The 19,568-nt window shown below is 33.6% G+C and overlaps 2 protein-coding genes across 3 annotated transcripts in view; both read right to left on the minus strand.

Annotated features, from left to right (window-relative positions):
• LOC148863922 (zinc ion binding protein) overlaps positions 1-13,269 on the minus strand; it is a 40,490-nt gene extending 27,221 nt beyond the window's left edge. The window contains exon 1 of the mRNA XM_088978997.1: positions 13,201-13,269. The gene's annotated coding sequence lies outside the window, so the exon portion shown is untranslated. The remainder of the gene's footprint in view (positions 1-13,200) is intronic.
• Positions 6,116-13,341, minus strand: LOC148863923 (Tetratricopeptide repeat (TPR)-like superfamily protein). 2 transcript variants are annotated; one of them, XM_088978999.1, is made up of 3 exons: positions 13,201-13,341; positions 8,698-8,934; positions 6,116-7,754 (listed from the first exon to the last, which is right to left on the minus strand). In XM_088978999.1, exons 2-3 carry the CDS (start codon positions 8,705-8,707, stop codon positions 6,139-6,141), a joined length of 1,626 nt encoding a protein of 541 aa, XP_088835125.1. In that variant the 5' UTR covers positions 8,708-8,934; positions 13,201-13,341; the 3' UTR covers positions 6,116-6,138. The 2 variants fall into 2 exon arrangements, with proteins under 2 accessions (XP_088835125.1, XP_088835126.1); XM_088979000.1 differs by lacking the exon at positions 8,698-8,934 and having other exon boundaries at positions 13,201-13,339.
• Positions 13,342-19,568: the final 6,227 nt, after the last annotated feature.

Consider the following 19,568-nt stretch of genomic DNA (forward strand, 5'->3'; position numbering starts at 1 on the left):
TGCAAAGGAACAAAGATGGGTGTTGCTCCTTGGTCAAGGAAAAGTGATTAGAATAGCCATTTAGGTGGTGTTTGATAACACTTCAAACATTTGAAGTCTGAAATATATGTTTTTTCAGACACAATGCTTATTTGGTGTCGCATTATTTGAAAAAAATTTTTAGATCTGAAATTTTAAGACTCAGGTCCGTCACGTAACGTGTTCAAACGCATTTTAGACGTAGCCTAAAGTAAAAAATATACCCCGTTCTCTCTCTCTCTCTCTTTCTTCCCACCACCACCTCAGCAACTTGTAATGACAACAATTTTCTCTCTCTCTCTCTCTCCCCTGTCTTCACCCCACCACTGTTGCAACTTGCAGTGGCGGCCGTTCCCGCCATTGCCATTGATTAGATTGGACCTTTGGATAAGTCATTTAAAGCATATTGACCATATAACATGTTAGAACGAACTTAAATTTAATATAAAGAGAAATGGTCAGAGACTATCAAAAATCAAATTCATATTGACCATATAACACCAGAAAATGAGGATGATTGGACATCCCCAGGCAAGGCAATAGGGAAATCACCCTTGGAAGCCCAGGATTGGGCTTGGACCTTAAGGAGTCATCTCCAAACAAATGGGGAGGCATCCTCTAGGCAATTACTTTGTTTTTTAAAATAGGGCAAAGAAAACCAAGGGAGGTATTTGTACCTTTTCTTAAAACCTTGGGGGAAGAGGCTTTTGTTAGGATCAAAACTTAGGGGATGTTCATAGGATTGCCAAAAAACTCAAGGGAAGATTCTATAATTTACCCTTTAAAATATTGTAATTCGTATTTATTGCTCTGTTTTAAACGGTCTAAAAAGCATGTAATGTTTCTGACCTTATTTCAAATGATTATACTAAGATCATTTCTATAAACGCTCAAGTTAAACCAAAGATATTAAGAGGTTCAAATTTTAAAAAACAAATAAGAGCAAGATAAGAAGGAAAATTTTGAGATAAAATCTTTGAAGCCCTAGTTGCTGGATTTGATTTGAATCTTTGAACTGTATTGATACATCTATTCAGTGGGGTTTTGATTGTTCTTCTTGTAAACATCCTCTGAAAAAAGTTGTGAAGATTACAAAGGGCTAAGAGCTCTTGGAGTGTGGTAGCACTGCATCAAACTAGTAGGAGTATAAGACTACTTCAGGGGACTGAAATAGTGGTGTATCCACCAACTGCTGTACTTGTTGACTGTTACAGTGGATTAAAATTATCAAGCAGATTTTCTTGAAATAGTCGAACTATTAATATGGTGTACTCTTTTTCTCTTTACTCTCGATTCATATCAGTTTGTTGCACTTGTATTCTCTTTACTAAACCAATTCTAAATTGCAGGCACCTATTCAAACTATCATTCTACAATCAAAGGTCACAGTTTAACAAGACAGAATCAGACCCCCAAAAAACTGTCCCCCACAATGTTCCACAGCACATTCTTGCTGTGTATTGGGAACATCTCCCACTGATGACATCATCATTCCTAATATTATCATCGGAGATATTCTTAATACATGGCGGGAATGTACTGTGAAACGTTGTGGGGGAAGCTTTGAACTCCAGACATATTTTGACACTTCAAATTTATTGTATTCATAGTTGATGTACTTATAGCATCTATGTTTTACAAAGAAAATAACAACAATAAGAGATGTTTTATAAATAACATACGGGGAAAATGGTCTCATAAAGTGATACAACGGTAGTTAGGGGCTTAGAAAATATTTAAACACGCATATGATGGTCGTATGAGAATATTTTTTGAAGTCAACTAATAGAATACAAACAGTAGGAGTATAGTGTTGGAATCTTATAAAAGTATAGGGTAGTTCCTTATAGCAAATGAAAGCTTGGGGACTCATTGTGTGTGTGTGAGAGAGAGATAGATATACCAGAAAAAAAATGTATAAACAATCAACCAATGTCATACAAGTGGTAACCAATAAAGTGGCTCACCAAAATTCGTAGTGTGTTTTGATTGTTTAAAGCTCTTTTGATGTTATACCTTCTTGGCATGATGGACTTGCCAATATATATGGGATGATCATGGGTTGGTCCCAAGTTGAGCTTTGACAATGTATTAACGTTGTTTAAGGCTGCCTAGGCCCAACTTAACCTTAGGGCTATCAATGGGTTGGGTTTGATTCAAGCCCATTGACCCAAATTGATTGGATTGGTTCTGGTTCCAAGATCTGGTTTTTTCAAAAATAGGCATTACAGAATACATCTTACAAATCCCTCCCACACCTAAGAAAACTTTGGCTATCTATGTTGGACAGTCTTATGCTGTCTACAATTTTATCCACCTCACACATTAGTTCATACAGTCATGGCTCAAGCATTATTACTATTATATGGAGTTCATATGGACTGATGTGTCTTACAGAAGAGCCTTGAAGACAGTAAAAGGCCGTTGAATGCGGACAACCAAAATTTTTTCTTCACATACACAACTAGAAAATGTGCACATGACTTTAGATGATAACGATGATGATGATAAAAATGATAATTGGTGGTAGATTCGTTATTCACACTGGCTGTGCATGGCAATTTTAACATGTAGTTGAACTTAATAGTCAGATTGATTGACCTATCACACAAACAGGTTCCTAAGACTTTCAATTTAAATAACTTTGTTGCAAAAAAAAAAAAAAATGTTAGCTTGGTCAACAATCCAATGAGCTGAATTAATTCCCTTTCTAATTTATTGTTTTTTATTCAATTTCATCATTAATTACAACAAATCTTATTTATTAAACATATTTTTATTTTGATAAATATATAATATTAGAGTTATGCTTGATTTTTTCTATAAAAGATTTATATTTTTTGTAACAATTTTCATTTCTAACTATTTTTTCTCACATTTTCATTTTTAATTGTGACATCATGAACCGACCCATTTAACCTGGATGATTAAACCATTGACGCTTGGATGAAAAAATTGTTCTCATTCCAATAAATTTTAATTTTTTATTTCATCTTCATAGTTAATAAAAATAATTCTTATTTGTCACACTTATTTTCTCTAATGTGATGAATATATAATATCATAAATAGTCAATTTTTTTTCTACAAATTTTGTATTTTATTTGTTTCTTAAATTTTTATTATTTAATTATGACATCTGACCCATTTGATGATAATGATGGTTAAACCACCGATTTTCTAGCTAACTAGTTGGAAAAACAATTCCATTTTCTCTATATGTTATTTAAATTTTGTGTTCCATTTATTTTATTTATAAAAAATTCTTATTTATCACATTTTTTGTTTATTTCAATAATATATAATATTAAGGGTGTAAAAGGATTGGGCTTTTTACAAAGAAAAAGAATGAAGTTTAATTAATTGACAAAATCGGTCGCATTTTGAAAAAAAAAAAATTCAAATCAGTGAGTGCAAAATGTAAAGCTTTTTTCTGGACAAAGTTGCCCTTTTCTTCTCCTTTTTCTTTTGTGCACTAAAAAATTGGTGTTCATCAATCTGTCATCGAAGATTTCTGGATCATGCACCATCACCATCACCGGGAACCAAAACTTAAAATCACCCTCCACTGATTTTAATTTTCCTTTATTTCCTTTTCTCATGCAATGACATTTCATGGTTTCTGCTATAAAAGTTGAATTTTTGCATTGCCTAAGATTTTAATCTTCTCCACTACCTTATCTTTCTAGCTTCTTTATTTTTCATATAAAGTCTGGATTTGTGGGCCTCTTGAAGGAACTTGAGAGACATTGAAGCTGTTCTATAGATTAAAGGACTCATTTCTTGCCCTCAAATCGCAAAACCAAGAGAGGCTCACCGCCGGGTCGTAAAATCAGTGAAACCTATGTACAAATTCTGATTGAGAAGTATTAATGGATTATACAAAACCAATGTAAACTCTAATTTAGTGGAAGATAAAAAGGGAGAACCTGAAATGATAATTGAGAAGAATTATATAAGAATACAAATAAAATAAAATCATCTAGACTCTTTTCAATTTTGGCAACCAGCTGGTTAGTAAGGTCTCTTGCTAGCCATAGTGGATAGTTGGGATCAAATCCCACCTGCACCTGGATTAGGGGATGGGCTAACCCCGCCATTGTGTAGCCCTTCAAAAGATATATATATATATATATATATATATATATATATAAACTTTGGTATTGGTTCTGATGTGGCATCACTTTTTCAAGGAAATGACATTGGTTCCAAACATGGCCTAAGGAGTCTTGGTTTTGACTTGCCGATGTTTCTTTGTCAGAGGAAGTTCTTAATCCATGATGATGGTGGAGCATAACCCAAAAATCTTCGAGGAGAAGAAAAGGGCAATTTTGTCCAATAATAAACTTTATTTTCTAAAATCATGGATTTGAACATTTTTTTCCAAAACATCACCGATTTTGTCAATAAATGAAACTTCATTTTTTTTTGTAAAAAGCCCAAACAATTAATTTTTTAATTTAATTATGATTTTATGTTTTAACCCATTAACCTAGATTGTTGAATTGCTAACCTACCACTTAAATGGAAAAGTGGCTTTATTTTTGGGTCAGTTTTAAAATTGATATTTCATTTCCATTGTTGATAAATATACTTCCTAATTATTTGTCATACTTATTTTTGTTTAATATGATGAGCAGATAATATTAGAGATGTTCCCAAATTTTTTAACAATATTTTGTATTTTTTTTTAATTTTAATATTTTTATCTATTTTTAAAATTTTACATTTAATTATGACATCATGGGCTGACCTAGATTGAATTGTTGGCTTGCCACCTAAATAAAAAAATAGTTATTTCCACATCAATTTTAAAATTTCCATTTCATTTCCATCATCTATAAAAAAAATTCTTATTTATTACACTTATCTTGTTTAATATGATGGTTATATGATATTGGAGATATGCCACGGTTTTCTACATTATTTTTTATTTGTTCTATTTTTATATTTTTTAAGTTTTATTATTTATCTATGACACCATAGGTTGACCTATTCGGCATAGATGGTTTAACCATGAAAGATCAATTTCATTTTTTAGTTAATTTTAGAATTTGCATTGCATTTCCTTCATTGATAAAATAATTCATATTTATCACACTAATTTTTGCGTAATATGATGAATATATAATAATAAAGATGTGCCCCCTTTTTTTTAATTTCTATAGTTTTTAATTTCTATCTATTTTTACTTTTTTATTATTTAATTATGAAATCATAGATAGACGTTTTGACTTGGATGGTTGAACCACTAAAACTCTTTATCTTTCCATCTATTGTAAAAAATTTTATTATTTAATTATGACATAATGGATTGACCTATCAAAACTACACAATTGAACCATAAACTCACCACCTAAAATGAGGAAACATTTTTTTTCCTAACTGGTTTTAAATTTTGTATTCCATTCCATTTTTAACATATGTATTTATTTTTTTGAGAGAAGGTAAAGTATAATTGTATTGAAGAAAACGGTCTTGTGTACAATGAGATATTTATCATTAGTAAATATATAATATTAGATTTGTCTTTATTTATCATCTTTCTTTTTTCTTTTTTCTTTTTCCTTTTTTTTTGCCTCTTTGCTTCATGGTCTACACAACGAGGGTGGCTCATCCCCCATCCCATCCCTAGGGGTGCAAGTTGGGCGGGCATGGGTTGGATTGGGTTTATGGTCAACCCAGACCTTACCCTAATATTTGGGCTTAAGGCCCGACCCCAGACCAAGCCTGATCTTCCCAATCTGAGCCCAGCCCGCACTATAATTTGATGCGCTTTGGTTGGGCTCTGGCCAATGAGCCTACTCTAAAATTATATATGTACATATACATTTATGTAAATCTGTATATATATGTATGTATACCAAGCCAAACATATTGGTAGGGGGGACCCGCTCCCAAACTTTTTGTTGGGTAAGCAAAAGACGTGTTGATATTTATTAATTGAGACCCAGATTTCAATATAAATATCAACAATTATTGCATGCCACCTAAACTTTAAGATTGGATATTTTGCAACAGAGATGAGCAATCTGAATGTCATGATGCAGGAAAATCGCATGAAGCTTGTCAATGCAGTTGCAACAGCAAAAACAAAATTGGGCTTCAATGTTTTTAACTTTTAATTACAAGTCTTTATCTGCTTCATTACAGCTTCAATCATATCAGCAGCACCATACATGTTCTTCTGTTTAACTTCATCCAAAAGTAAACAACATGTTTGATATCTAGGAATTATTTCTTTACTTCTCATCTCCTCAAAAATGAGGTAAGCCCACTCACATTTGTTTGCTCTACAAAGACCATGAATCACAAGTGTGTAAATTGAAAGGTCAATACTTAGATGGTGTTTGTTGACTATGTCATTCAATAAATTTCTCAGAAGGTCATCAGTTCTTCCAGTTTTAAAGCACATTTTGATCAGTGGACTATATGTTTGAAGGTCAGGCTTACAAGTTGCAGACATTTCTATCTGCTTCAGGATATTTAAAGCATTTTGTTCCTCAGAATGATGGCAAAACATGGAAATCATGGTATTGTAGGTGGAGGAATTTGGTATCACTCCATTCATGGGCATATCTACCTCAAATACCCGAACAGCATCCTGTACTTGGCCTGCTCTTCCTAATATGTAGATCAAGGCATTATAGAAAAGTGTATCAGGTTTGCATCCAACTGATTTCATTCTCTTGTGTATTTGCAAGGCTTCATCAAATTCATCAGATTTGGCAAGTGAATACATGATTGTGGTGTATGTAACAATATTTGGAGGGCAACCTTGAGCTTCCATCTCATCGAGGATCTCATAAACCTTGCGAAAATTGGATTGCCTACAATAGGCTAGGATTATCGTTGAATAGCTTATAACACAGGGGTGACAGCCATGCCCTTTCATTTCTTGGATTGTCCAATGTGCCTCATCAACCTTATTGGCTTTGCACCAACCATGGATGAAAATATTAAAAGTATGAGAATTTGGAGTAATATGTGACTTAAGCTTCAAAAAGGCTTCACGAGCAAGCTCAACATTATTCTCTTTACAAAGGGTGTCAAGCAGCAGGTTCATGGATTCTGTGTTCTTCTCTAAGCCAAAAGAATCTAAGCGATCAAATGCCCTCATTGCGTCTTCCCATCTCCCTGCACCTGCTAGCCTTCTCATGACTTTGGCCATTGTGGTCAGTGTAATCACACACTCCTTATGCATTTCCTCTACTAATAACCACATCCTATCCACTTGCTTCATTTTTCCCAATATATCCACCATCTTGTTGTATACTTCAGGAGAGTGCTTATAAGTAGGCCGTGATCCTGCCCATCGAAAAAGACCCAAAGCAGACCTCCAGTCATCCTCGAATATGTTGAGTAATTTGTCAACAAGTTGGTCTGATAGCTGGATACTACAACAAGATTGATCTTGTAGGAGGTATTGCAAGAACTCATTCTCATTGCTCCCAACACGAACTTTATTGACAACTTTTTCAAGGTAAGACTCTACTCTTGAAGTTGAATCTTGACACTGTCTTCGATGGCCAGTTAAGTTTCTAATAGAGCAGAAAAATCCATCTCCACCAAACAAATGCAACGGTGAGAGGAGAGGAGAGCAATTGGCAGAGAGAGCATAAACAAAGGGAGAAGATATTGATGAAGAAACCATGAAAAGAATACTCCTAATGCAAATCCTCTTTGATAGGATCATGAAGCACACTGACAAAAGAGAAGGGTTTATCTTCCCACAACCTACAAAATATGGCAGCATTAGCTCCATCAATTAAAAAATAAACAACACAAACCTATAAAATTTCTGTTTATTTCAATGTTTCAAGGCATGCACCTAGCTTGAATCCACACACAGACCCTTTCAAAAGGTGTGTACTTGGTGCTTTCTAGGTGCGTGTGCCTTGTGCGGCTTGTTCCTTAGCCCAGATCGTACATACCTTTTTAAAGTGTCTTTTTTTTTTCTTTCTTTGTGGATTTAAACCTTTGGCAATGGTTTTTCAACTTCTAAATTACCTTTTATTGTTGTTTTTACACTTGCAAGGGTGTGTTAACTTTTAAAAATAAACATAGACAAAATCCTCCCAAATACTTTAAACCTTGGCACTTGAAAATAAAATCTCAAACATAAAAATTTCCATTAAAGAAGCAACACAACTGATATCTCATTTCTAACACTGAAATAGAATGAACAATGACTAAAATCACAAAACCAATCTCTTTATATATCCAGGCCAAAAATTTAGGCAGGAAGTGCTAGTGTGCTACCCAAACCCCTGCAAGGACTTGTTTGTCTTCCCTCAAGGGCCTTTATAGAGATGGAGCACTAATCTCCTAGGATTAGGAACTTAAGATGTTTAACATCACACTAGTTACGAAAAGTAGGAAATAAATAAACAGATTGATAGTTTCACATGGTAGAATTGTTGACTTCTTGAAGCACCTTGGTACACTTTTTTTTTTTATCAGAAACGGTAGCCCTTTCAATTGACATATGTTTGCTTTCACTTCTATGATTTCACATTGAATGTCATGTTTAGGTATTTTGATTTGAGCCAATAGGTTTTTAAAACATAATTTCTTTCAAAATTCAAGATTACATTTTTATGTAATACTTTTTTTTATTCTTTTTTATTTTATTTTTTTCAAAAAATTTGGTCTAGCTTTAAAAAGAAACACGCCTCACCTTGCACCATGTGCCTTGGGCACTAAAAGGCCCTTGCACTTTTCATGGTAATTGCAAAACAACCATGTTACTAGAGAAAATTCTCCTGTCATAGTGGGAAGGGTGCACGTGGTAGTGGGACCACTCCACCCCTCTTCTTTGACTAGTAAAAGCCTAAGAGGCTAAGAGCCACCCAGAATTCATCCACCCTTGAGAGAGAGAGACCTTGGAGACTCTTTGGTAGCCTTGAGGGTGCAGCTGTAGAATGAGTTTCACCAGTTATTTTCTTGATGTAGCATTCAGAATTTTATTAATGATAACAAAACTGATGTACATATTTATTTACAGAGCCAAAAAAAGAAAAAAAAAACAATAACATTGGACAAACCCAGCCCAATTGAAAGCCCCATGCATAGAAAACATTAACCCAAAGGATATTCATCCCACCACAACTCAACTGCTGCCTTCCACTCCTTCATGAGCAAGGGAGTCTGAGAAAGAGTTAGCAGATCTAGGGGTCCAGGAGATTTTGAGTTGTGTTCACTGACATAAGTGTCTAGCTTCCCTTATCTTGTGCTTAAGTCCATGGTTCCTTAAAGTCCACTATTCACAGACACAGAATGAGAATGATGTTGGACCAATTGTAATTTTTTAGATTGTTTCTATGCAACAACCACATAACAATGGTGTATCAATATTTGAATCAAACACTAAGAAAAATGTTTTCGTCCCATCCAAACATAACAAGAAACATGTTTTGGTATAATCACAAAAACACCTCTTGCTAGTTTATTTTAAACATATCTAATGTGTTATTGAACATATTTAAAACAAATATAACCATGAATAATAGAAATCTGATAAACCCACTTCAGGTAATAGAGGAATCATTCTATTTAGTTTCTCAGGGCACATAGGTATTAAAAAATAAAAACTTGCTAATGGAAAATTTGTTAGCCGTACTATATGAGTTAAAGTTTGATTTAACAACTGACTGGAATGAGTTACAAGTGGATGGAGACTGTCAAGTGGTGATAAAATGGATGACTGAGGTAAATATGCACCACAGATACTAATATTCATGGTTAGATAAGAGCTCTAATTGCTAACCCGAGCTTCTTGTCAGAACTCAGGAGGATACTTAAAATAGCAAATATTTTGGCATTTTTTTATGAATAAATACATTGGAAAATTCTCTAACTAGAACAGGGAACACAAGAGTTTGTACATAGTACTCCAGGACCAGGAGAAGATATGTACAGAACAATTGTATTGAAAGGACAGGATATAGCCATATATTGTTGGTGTTGTCCCATTTCTCTCGGATTGGGTTTGCGTTTGCAAATTAACCATTTGGCTTTGGTGCTTTACCACATAACATGAAAGTTCAGTTACTTGGGCCCATGGATTGTACTACAAAAGAAGAGTTATTAGTTATTACTTAATACTTACTACAAAACAAGGAAAGAGAGGATGGAGAAAATAAAAAAGTAAACAAGGAAAGCATTAGAATCAATTCCAAGTTACATTACAAACCCACTGAAGTCCTCTCGTTTCAAATTCATTATTAACACATAATGATTCTTTCCTTTTTTTTTTAGTTTAACAAATTCAAATTCTGAAGTAATCCAGACACCCATGCTTGAAAATACAACTGCAGAAGATAGAGTGACAGAACATAAATCATTTAGTTTCTACTCTGAAAGGTTTCCAATGGGATTGAAGCTTCTAGTTCACGAGGAAACAAAACAGGAATTGTTTTGTCTTCATCAGAAGAAATATGTGCAGTTGTGCACTTATAGCAACCAATAGACTGAAATCTCAGTGTGATCTGCATACAAGTTGATGGGAGATTATCCAGTGACTGTCTAAAACTTTCCCCAACTTCTAGATGTGTATGAGAGAAATTCTATCAATTAGCATAAATCATTACTCTATTCATCATCCACTGTGTACCCTCCGTATGTATGTATGCTTGAGGACAATCAATTCTAGGTCCTTGGTGCGTTAAATGTATGGTACTGATCAACCTAGATTTTTGCAACTACTTGGGTGATCTAGTTCAATGCTTAGATTTTAGATTACAGTTGGAGAGCCAGATTAATGTGATTGTTATATTAAAAGAATGTTCTTGTTCCTTTATCTCCTAACACTTCAATGCTGCAAACTAATGATTCACCATGGTACCTTTGCTTATTGGTACTTTCTAAACATTGCTGCAAAGAAAATATCTCCACTGGCATCAGTTGCTAATGTCAATCGTATATTCCTCTTATCAACTGCAAAGTCTGGATACCTTTGATTGAAATCTATCCAAGCATCTCCATCAGCTGGATGGCGAAGCATTCCATCTTTTGTCCTTCCATCCTCATGCCATGTCATACTCTAGGAAGTCTTACTTGACATGAATAGTCGTTGTAATCTCGGCATGATAGGGAAGTACCGTAACACCTTCACAGACCTTTTCCTCTTTGAAAGGGTAGCATCCTGCACACAATCGTCTAATTCACAATTATTGTCACTCTTCCATCTCCATTCACCACACTTATCACACATGTCCTTTTCTACATAATCACCCCAAAAAAGCATACAGCCATTTTTGCATGCATCGATTTTCTCCATCTTACACCCAATATTTGCAATAATCTTCTTGCACTGTGAAAAACTGCTAAGACATTTGGCATCATCGGGCATTGCCTTTATAAACACCTTCAAAAGTTCATTAAAGGATATATTGATCCAACCATACAATGATTTGAGGTGGAGAATTGTCACAATGAATGACATCACTGTGAAGTGTTTGTTTCCAGACCATAAAGGCTCTTCCGCATCCTTAATGAAGTGTAAGAAAGTTTCCATATCCCCATATGGCTCTTCTAGAGATATTCCCGATTCATCCACTTGGTGGTCATCCTCAAAGCACATGGGGTAAATATCCTCAAGCATCTTCCTTACATCTTCCTCTTCTCTCACATTTACATTTGAATGTGATCCCAAATTTGTTGAATTGACATGTGGTCTACCCTCACCATGTGCAGTTCAAATATCATAATCCTCCATAATGCCCCAAGTACAACAATGAGTCACCACATCTTCCCATGTTTGAAACCTTCAATTGCAACACCTTTTGCAAAGGTATTTTATATGGCACTGAGAATTAGCAGCACCATGCTCAAATGCATAGACTGCCATAGTCATGACACCTAATCTGAATTCATCAGAGCACCTAAATGTCACAAAAACAATACATTTAAAACCTTAGCATCATTCTTAATTTTTTATTTCCCAAATACAGCAAGAAGTAAGAGAAAAATGGATGAATATTACCAATGTGCCTTCATCCACAATTTATCTTGTATATTTTTCCATTTCTGACCTAAGCCTTGCCTTCAACCTAATAAGTACATATTCATGCACATTAGCTTCAACCTAAAAACATAAGGTTGTATCATTTCTGACCTAAGCCTTGCCTTCAACCTAATAAGTACTTATGATGCTGTGAATGTTTATAACTAGTATCTTATGGAGTTTTCTTTATTGAGGTTTAGCTTAGAGATATTTTGTGTTTGTGTGTATGTTTTCATGTTTTATTTATCAATAACTCTGAAAATTTTCATTAATTAAGAAGCTTTAATATACAACAAGAAGTTACAAAGAAATCAGCATAGGAGCTGACCCAAGACAGCATTACAAAAGTGCCCAAAACAAGTCTTATTATATTCCAGCCCAAAACGAACTCTTTCCATGTGCTTAGAAAGTGTCCTTATAGGCTCTTAAATTTAAGCCAAAAAATAGCAGAAGCTATCTGATATGGACTGCAAACTGAACAGATACTAAATCTAGAAAATGTTCCATCTGATAGATCATTTGGATTGAGCAAATGATTCATCCACATGGTGGCCTGATCAGGCCAACTAGACTTCTTTCCCGTTCAAACCACACATCAAACAGGCGAGCATATGCCTGTTGCATATATAATCTCTACAAAAAGACATACACTGTCCTTATATGGGTAAGTATAAATTTTTTCTTTTGTTAATTCATATATAATCCCTACAATAAGAAAACTCACCAAATAGTTTGTATGATGTCAAGATATGAACACGGATATAGAAAACAGGGATATGACTCCATTTTTTTTTTGTTTTCTGATCAGCAACACAAAGTTGATTCATTAAAATAAGAAGTTATACAACAAGAGGTTGTGGGCAGAAACAACAGGCCTAAAAACTATCCCAATAATTTCAAAGCAGTCCAAAACATGGATTGTCTCTGAATTCCTTGTTTAGCTAAACCATCGGCCAAATTGTTTGCAGATCTCCTAATCAAATTACAAAATAAAATAGAAGAAATTGATTATTTCTAGACATAATTACTTGGGGCAACCAATCAGATAACACCTATTGAAAACAACCAAGATGAAGCAACCATTTAAGTGTCTAAACTTTTCATGCATCATATATAATATATAATATATTGAAGAAAGAATAGAAAACTTAGAGGAGAGCATTGATTTAGTTTTACCAGATTAGAATCAGGAAGATTGTTATGATGGGTCCAAGATGTTCCAGTCAGTTCGATATAGACCTGATATTGTCTGCTAGAAAAAACCCAAGCAAACAAAAATTTCTTGATGTTTCCTCTTCCTCCCTTGAGTGACCTGCGCAGAAGAAGAAGAAGGAGGAGGAGGGAAGCATACAAATGGGAGCTCTCCAGTTACCTTCAGTGTTCACAGTTGAACCATAGATTAGATTCCAAAGATGACATAAAGGGGTTAGGGTTTTTCTGTTTCAAAGAGTATGAGATGAGAAGATGAAAGGTAGATTGTAGCAGCTGGTGGCGAGTCGGCAACAATGGTGGAAACGGGGCGGATATGGTTCGGTTGAACAGGAGAAGGAAAAGGGTTTCGAGTTTCCTGTGCTAGGGCTTTTGTAAGGATTGGAACTTGGAAGAGAGATGGGAAGATGAGGGAGAGAGAGGGGAACGCGAGGATGGTGGAGTGGGCTACGGCGAGTCGGCGAAGATGATAGAGCGACGACAAAATGAAGGATTTTTTCCTGAGATGATGAGAATGAGAGATAATGGGAGAGCTGGCTATGAGAAATGAGAGATGATGGGAGAGCTGGCTATGAGAAATGAGAGATAATGGAAGAGCGGCGACAGAGTGATCGGAAATCGGCGATGAGAAATAGCTTTAGTGGTGGTCTGCCTCGCTAGTTGGTAGAGTAGCTTCAACGCTGCCTGGCTTCGGTGAGGTTGAGGAAGAAAGTTTTAGGTTATCGAACAAGGGTAAGAAAGTTCGATATTAAAATTAAAATAAAAAATGATTATATATATATATATATATATATATATATATATATTAATATTAAATACGGTTTATTAACCCATCCTTATAACTGTTCTCCATCGGGGATAAAATTTATCCTCATCGCGCAGGGATGGATTCCCCAGTCATTGTTATTCAGTAATTTTTGCAATAAAATAAAATAAATTTATTTTTTAATTACTTTTAGTATTTTAATTAAGATATATGATTTTCAGAATTTTTGATTTTTAATTAAATTTTTATATTTTTCCATTATTATTCAATATTTTTTTATTGGCACGCCCTATTGGATCATAATTAGGGGGTACCATTTAAGATTGTCAATGGATTGGGTTTGGGTCGGGTCTAGTTGGAATCGAAACTGACTTAATGAGAAATTTTAAGGACCTAGAAATGAATCCGGTTTGACAAGGTTTATAATTTTTAGACCTATAACTGAACCAACTAATTCTCGGGAGAATTGGATCTGGCCTGATTATAATAAACCTATTATAATATATATATATATGATGTTGATGAAGAAAGTTAGGGTATCGATCAATCAATGAGAAGGGAGGGAAAGTTCAATATTAAAGTTAAAATTAAAAGTGATCAATCGGGGATAAAATTTATCCTCCATCCCCGATTCCCTATGGGAATGGGTTCCCCACTCATTGTTATTCAGTAATTTTTGTAATAAAATATAATTAATTTATTTTTTATTGTTTTTAGTATTTTAATTAAGCTTTAGGTTATATATATATATATATATATATATATAAATGATGTTGATGAAGAAAGTTAGGGTATCCATCAATCAATGAGAAGGGAGGGAAAGTTCAATATTAAAGTTAAAATTAAAAGTGATCAATCGGGGATAAAATTTATCCTCCATCCCCGATTCCCTATGGGAATGGGTTCCCCACTCATTGTTATTCAGTAATTTTTGTAATAAAATATAATTAATTTATTTTTTATTGTTTTTAGTATTTTAATTAAGCTTTAGGTTTTTCAAAATTTATGGATTTTTAATTATTTTTTGATATTTTTTCATTATTGTTTAGTAATTTTTGCAAATGAGTAGTTTTCAATATTTTTTTTATTAAAACACCTTACTAGATCATGATTAGAGGGTGAACGTTAGGGATGTCAATGGGTTGGGTCCAGTTGGAATTGAGATTGACCTGAGAACTCTGCCCACGTTTATCGCAGCTATACATGGAGAACATCTCATCCTCTACACTCACTCCTAATGAACAAACTAGTTAATTAATTAATGATTAATAATAAAATAAAATTTATAATATTATAGAAAATATTATTAATTAATTATAATAATATTTAATATTTTATTAATTAATAATTGTTATTAGGGTTGCTTTACCTACTATTTTTCATTTTTTTACAACCAACCAATCAAATATAGATATTTTCCACCTATTTATTTACCTATCATTACTACAATTAATGTATAAGTATTTTAATTATAATTAATTATAATATGGATATATTTAAAAATTTTAATATTCAAAATAATTTTCATTAAAATGAGAGTATACTTAATATTTGAATATAAATTTCTAATAGTAATGAATAAACTAATAAAAATAAATAATTAATTATTTCAAAACATTAGTTATACTTATAAAACATAAAAATAATTTGCAAAAATTAAAACTATCACTTAATATATAAACATATTTCTATATGTATTATCAAATTAACTATAATTAACTTTGCAATTAATTAATTTAAAAAATTAAATGATAATAATAATAGTAATAAAAACAATGATATGTGGTGGTAGCAGTAGTAAAAATAGATTAACATTACTTATCATAAATAACTAAAAAATCAATACTTTTAACGACGTTTATTTTAAACGTCGTTATATGTTCAAAACTAAACGTTGTCAAATGTTGTGTTTCGACAATGTTTGATACAAACGTCACCGAAAACATATGGCGGGAAGGAGAGGGAATGGCGGGAATACAACGTTACTTTAAACGTCGTCAAACATTAGAGAGAAACGTCGCGAAATGTAATGCTTTTATTTATAACCGTTGTTAACCGTTCGTTTTCCATTGACGTCGTTAAAAGTGGAATGTTTTACTACGACGTTTCGTTTAAACATCGTGAAATTGACGACGCCAAAACCCTGTTTTTTTGTAGTGCTCTCATGCACCACGAAGCCCCATAAAAAAAGAGAAATACAAAATGAGGGTATAATGAGAGTGATGATTGATAATTAAAACTAAGATCTTGACACCATTTAAGGGTACTCTATTTTCAACCTAAAATGGAGGCAAAATATTTAAGCTGAAATATTTGGAGTTATATCAATCCTTTTACAACGAAAATAAAAATCATGTGATTTACATCAAAAGAAACAAGGAGTACAAAAAAATAAAAAATCTGTAACTGTTCTGTTAATAACTGAAATATTTTAGTTAGAAAAGGATTTAGGAATGTTTTCCATGTTCAATATTAAGGATATTACTAGTTGGGACCCATGTGATGTACAACCTTTTTGTATTTTCAATTTTTTTTTTGAAAATCTTGTTTTTATATTGTTAACTTTGGATTAATGCCATGTGTGTTTTTATGTTGACAAACTCACTATGAGTAGTTAATACTAATAAAATGTTTTAAGTCTTGCAACCTAATAAAATACAAGGATTTCAAATTGTTCTCATTTAATAGGCTTGCAAAGGAACAAAGATGGGTATTGCTCCTTGGTCAAGGAAAAGTGTTTAGAATAGGCATTTAGGTGGTGTTTGATAACACTTCAAACATCTGAAGTCAGAAATATATGTTTTTTCAGATACAATGATTATATGGTGTTGCATTATCTGAAATATGATTTGAAAAGTTTCTTTTAGATCTAAAATTTTAAAACTCAAGCCCGCCACTTAACGTGTTTAAACACATTTCAGACGTGGTCTAAAGTAAAAAATATACCCCGCTCTCTCTCTCTCTCTCTCCCTCCCTCCTGTCTTCCCGCCATCACCTCTGCAACTTGCAATGATAGCAATTTCTCTCTCTCTCTCTCTCTCCCCCGCTGTCTTCCCGTCACCGCTGTTGCAACTTAGATTGGACCTTAGGGTAAGTCATTTGAAGCATATTGACCATAGAACATGTTAGAATGAGCTTATACGTAATATAAAGAGAAATGGTCAGAGACTATCAAAAATCAAATTCAGTAGAGGCTCAGGAAACAACATCAGAAAATGAGGATCATTGGACATCCTAGGCAAGGCAATAGGGAAATCACCCTTGGAAACCCAGGATTGGGCTTGGACCTTAAGGAGTCATCTCCAAACAAATGGGGAGGCATCCTCTACGCAATTACTTTGTACCTTTTCTTAAAACCTTGGGGGAAGAGGTTTTTGTTAGGATCAAAACTTAGGGGATGCTTATAGGATTGTCAAAAAACTCAAGGGAAGATTCAATAATTTACTCTTTAATATATTGTAATTCGTATTTATTGCTTTGTTTTAAACGGTCTAAAAAGCATTTAATGTTTCTGACCTTGTTTCAAATGATTATACTAAGGTCATTTCTACAAAAGCTCATGTTAAACCAAAGATACTAAGGTTCAAATTAAAAAAAAAAAAAAAAAACAAGAGGAAGATAAGAAGGAAAATTTTGAGATAAAATCTTTGAAGCCCTAGTTGCTGGATTTGATTTGAATCTTTGAGCTGTATTGATACATCTATTCAGTGGGGTTTTGATTGTTCTTCTTGTAAACATCCTCTGAAAAAAGTTGTGAAGATTACAAAGGGCTAAAGAGCTCTTGGAGTGTGGTAGCACTGCATCAAACTAGTAGGAGTATAAGACTACTTCAGGGGACTGAAATAGTGGTCTAAGATGTTGGCACTGTATCCACCAACTGTTGTACTTGTTGACTGTTACAGTGGATTAAAATTATCAAGCAGATTTTCTTGAATAGTCGAACTTCTATTAATATGGTATACTCTTTTTCTCTTTACTCTCTATTCATTATCAGTTTGTTGCACTTATATTCTCTTTACTAAACCAATTCTAAATTGCAGGCACCTATTCAAATTATCATTCTACAATCAAAGTCACAGTTTAACGAGACAGAATCAGACCCCCACAAGACTGTCCCCCACAACGTTCCACAGCACATTCTTGCTGTGTATTGGGAACATCTCCCAATGATGACATCATCATTCCTGGTATTATCATCGGAGATGTTCTTAATACATGGCGAGAATGTGCTGTGGGACTTTGTGGGGGGATGATTTGAACTCCAGTTTAACACATATTTTGACACTTCAAATTTATTGTATTCATAGTTGATGTACTTATAGCATCTATATTTTACAAAGAAAATAACAACCATAAGAGATGATTTATAAATAAAATACAGGAAAAATGGTCTCATAAAATGATACAATGGTAGTGGGGCTTAGAAAATATTTAAACACGCATATGAGAATATTTTTTGAAGTCAACTAATAGAATACAAACAGTAGGAGTATAGTGTTGGAATCTTATGAAAGTATAGGGTAGTTCCTTATAGGAAATGAAAGCTTGGGGACCTAAGTGTCAACTCCGGAAGTACAGGGTAGGTCTATGGTTTACCCTATTTTGTATTACATAACACATAATATGGGGACTCATGGTATGTGTGTGTGTGAGAGAGAGAGATAGAGATACCGGAAAAAAAATGTATAAACAATCAACCAATGTCATACAAGTGGTAATCAATAAAGTGGCTCACCAAAATTCGTAGTGTGTTTTGATTGTTTAAAGCTCTTTTCATGTTTATACCTTCTTGGCATGATGGACTTGCCAATATATATGGGATGATCATGGGTTGGTCCCAAGTTGAGCTTTGACAATGTATTAACGTTGTTTAAGGCTGCCGAGGCCCAACTTAACCTTAGGGCTATCAATGGGTTGGGTTCGATCCAAGCCCATGGACCCAAATCGATTGGATTGGTTCTGGTTCAAAGATCTGGCTTTTTCAAAACGAGGCATTACAAAATACATCTGACAATTTTATCCAACTCACACATTAGTTCATACAATCATGGATCAAGCATTATTACTATTATATGGAGTTCATATGGACTGATGTGTCTTACAGAAGAGCCTTGAAGACACAGTACAAGGCTGTTGAATGCGGACAACTAAAATTTTTTCTTCACATATACAACTAGAAAATGTGCACATGACAGGTTTAGATGATAATGATGATGATGATAAAAATGATAATTGGTGGTAGATTCGTTATCCACACTGGCTGTTGATGGCAATTTTAACATGTAGTTGAACCTAATAGTCAGATTGATTGACCTATCACACAAACAGGTTCCTAAGACTTTTTTTTTTGTTTTTTTTATCAATAACACTTTCATTAACTCATCAACAGGTTCCTAAGACATTCAATTTAAATAACTTTGTTGCAAAAAAAAAAAAAAATGTTAGCTTGGTCAACAACCCAATGAGCTGAATTAATTCCCTTTCTAATTTCTTGTTTTTTATTCAATTTCATCATTAATTACAACAAATCTTATTTATTAAACATATTTTTGTTTTGATAAATATATAA

This window comes from Nelumbo lutea, chromosome 3, assembly GCF_056320005.1.
Source record: "Nelumbo lutea isolate HS-2025 chromosome 3, American lotus-T2T, whole genome shotgun sequence".
Lineage (NCBI taxonomy): Eukaryota > Viridiplantae > Streptophyta > Magnoliopsida > Proteales > Nelumbonaceae > Nelumbo > Nelumbo lutea.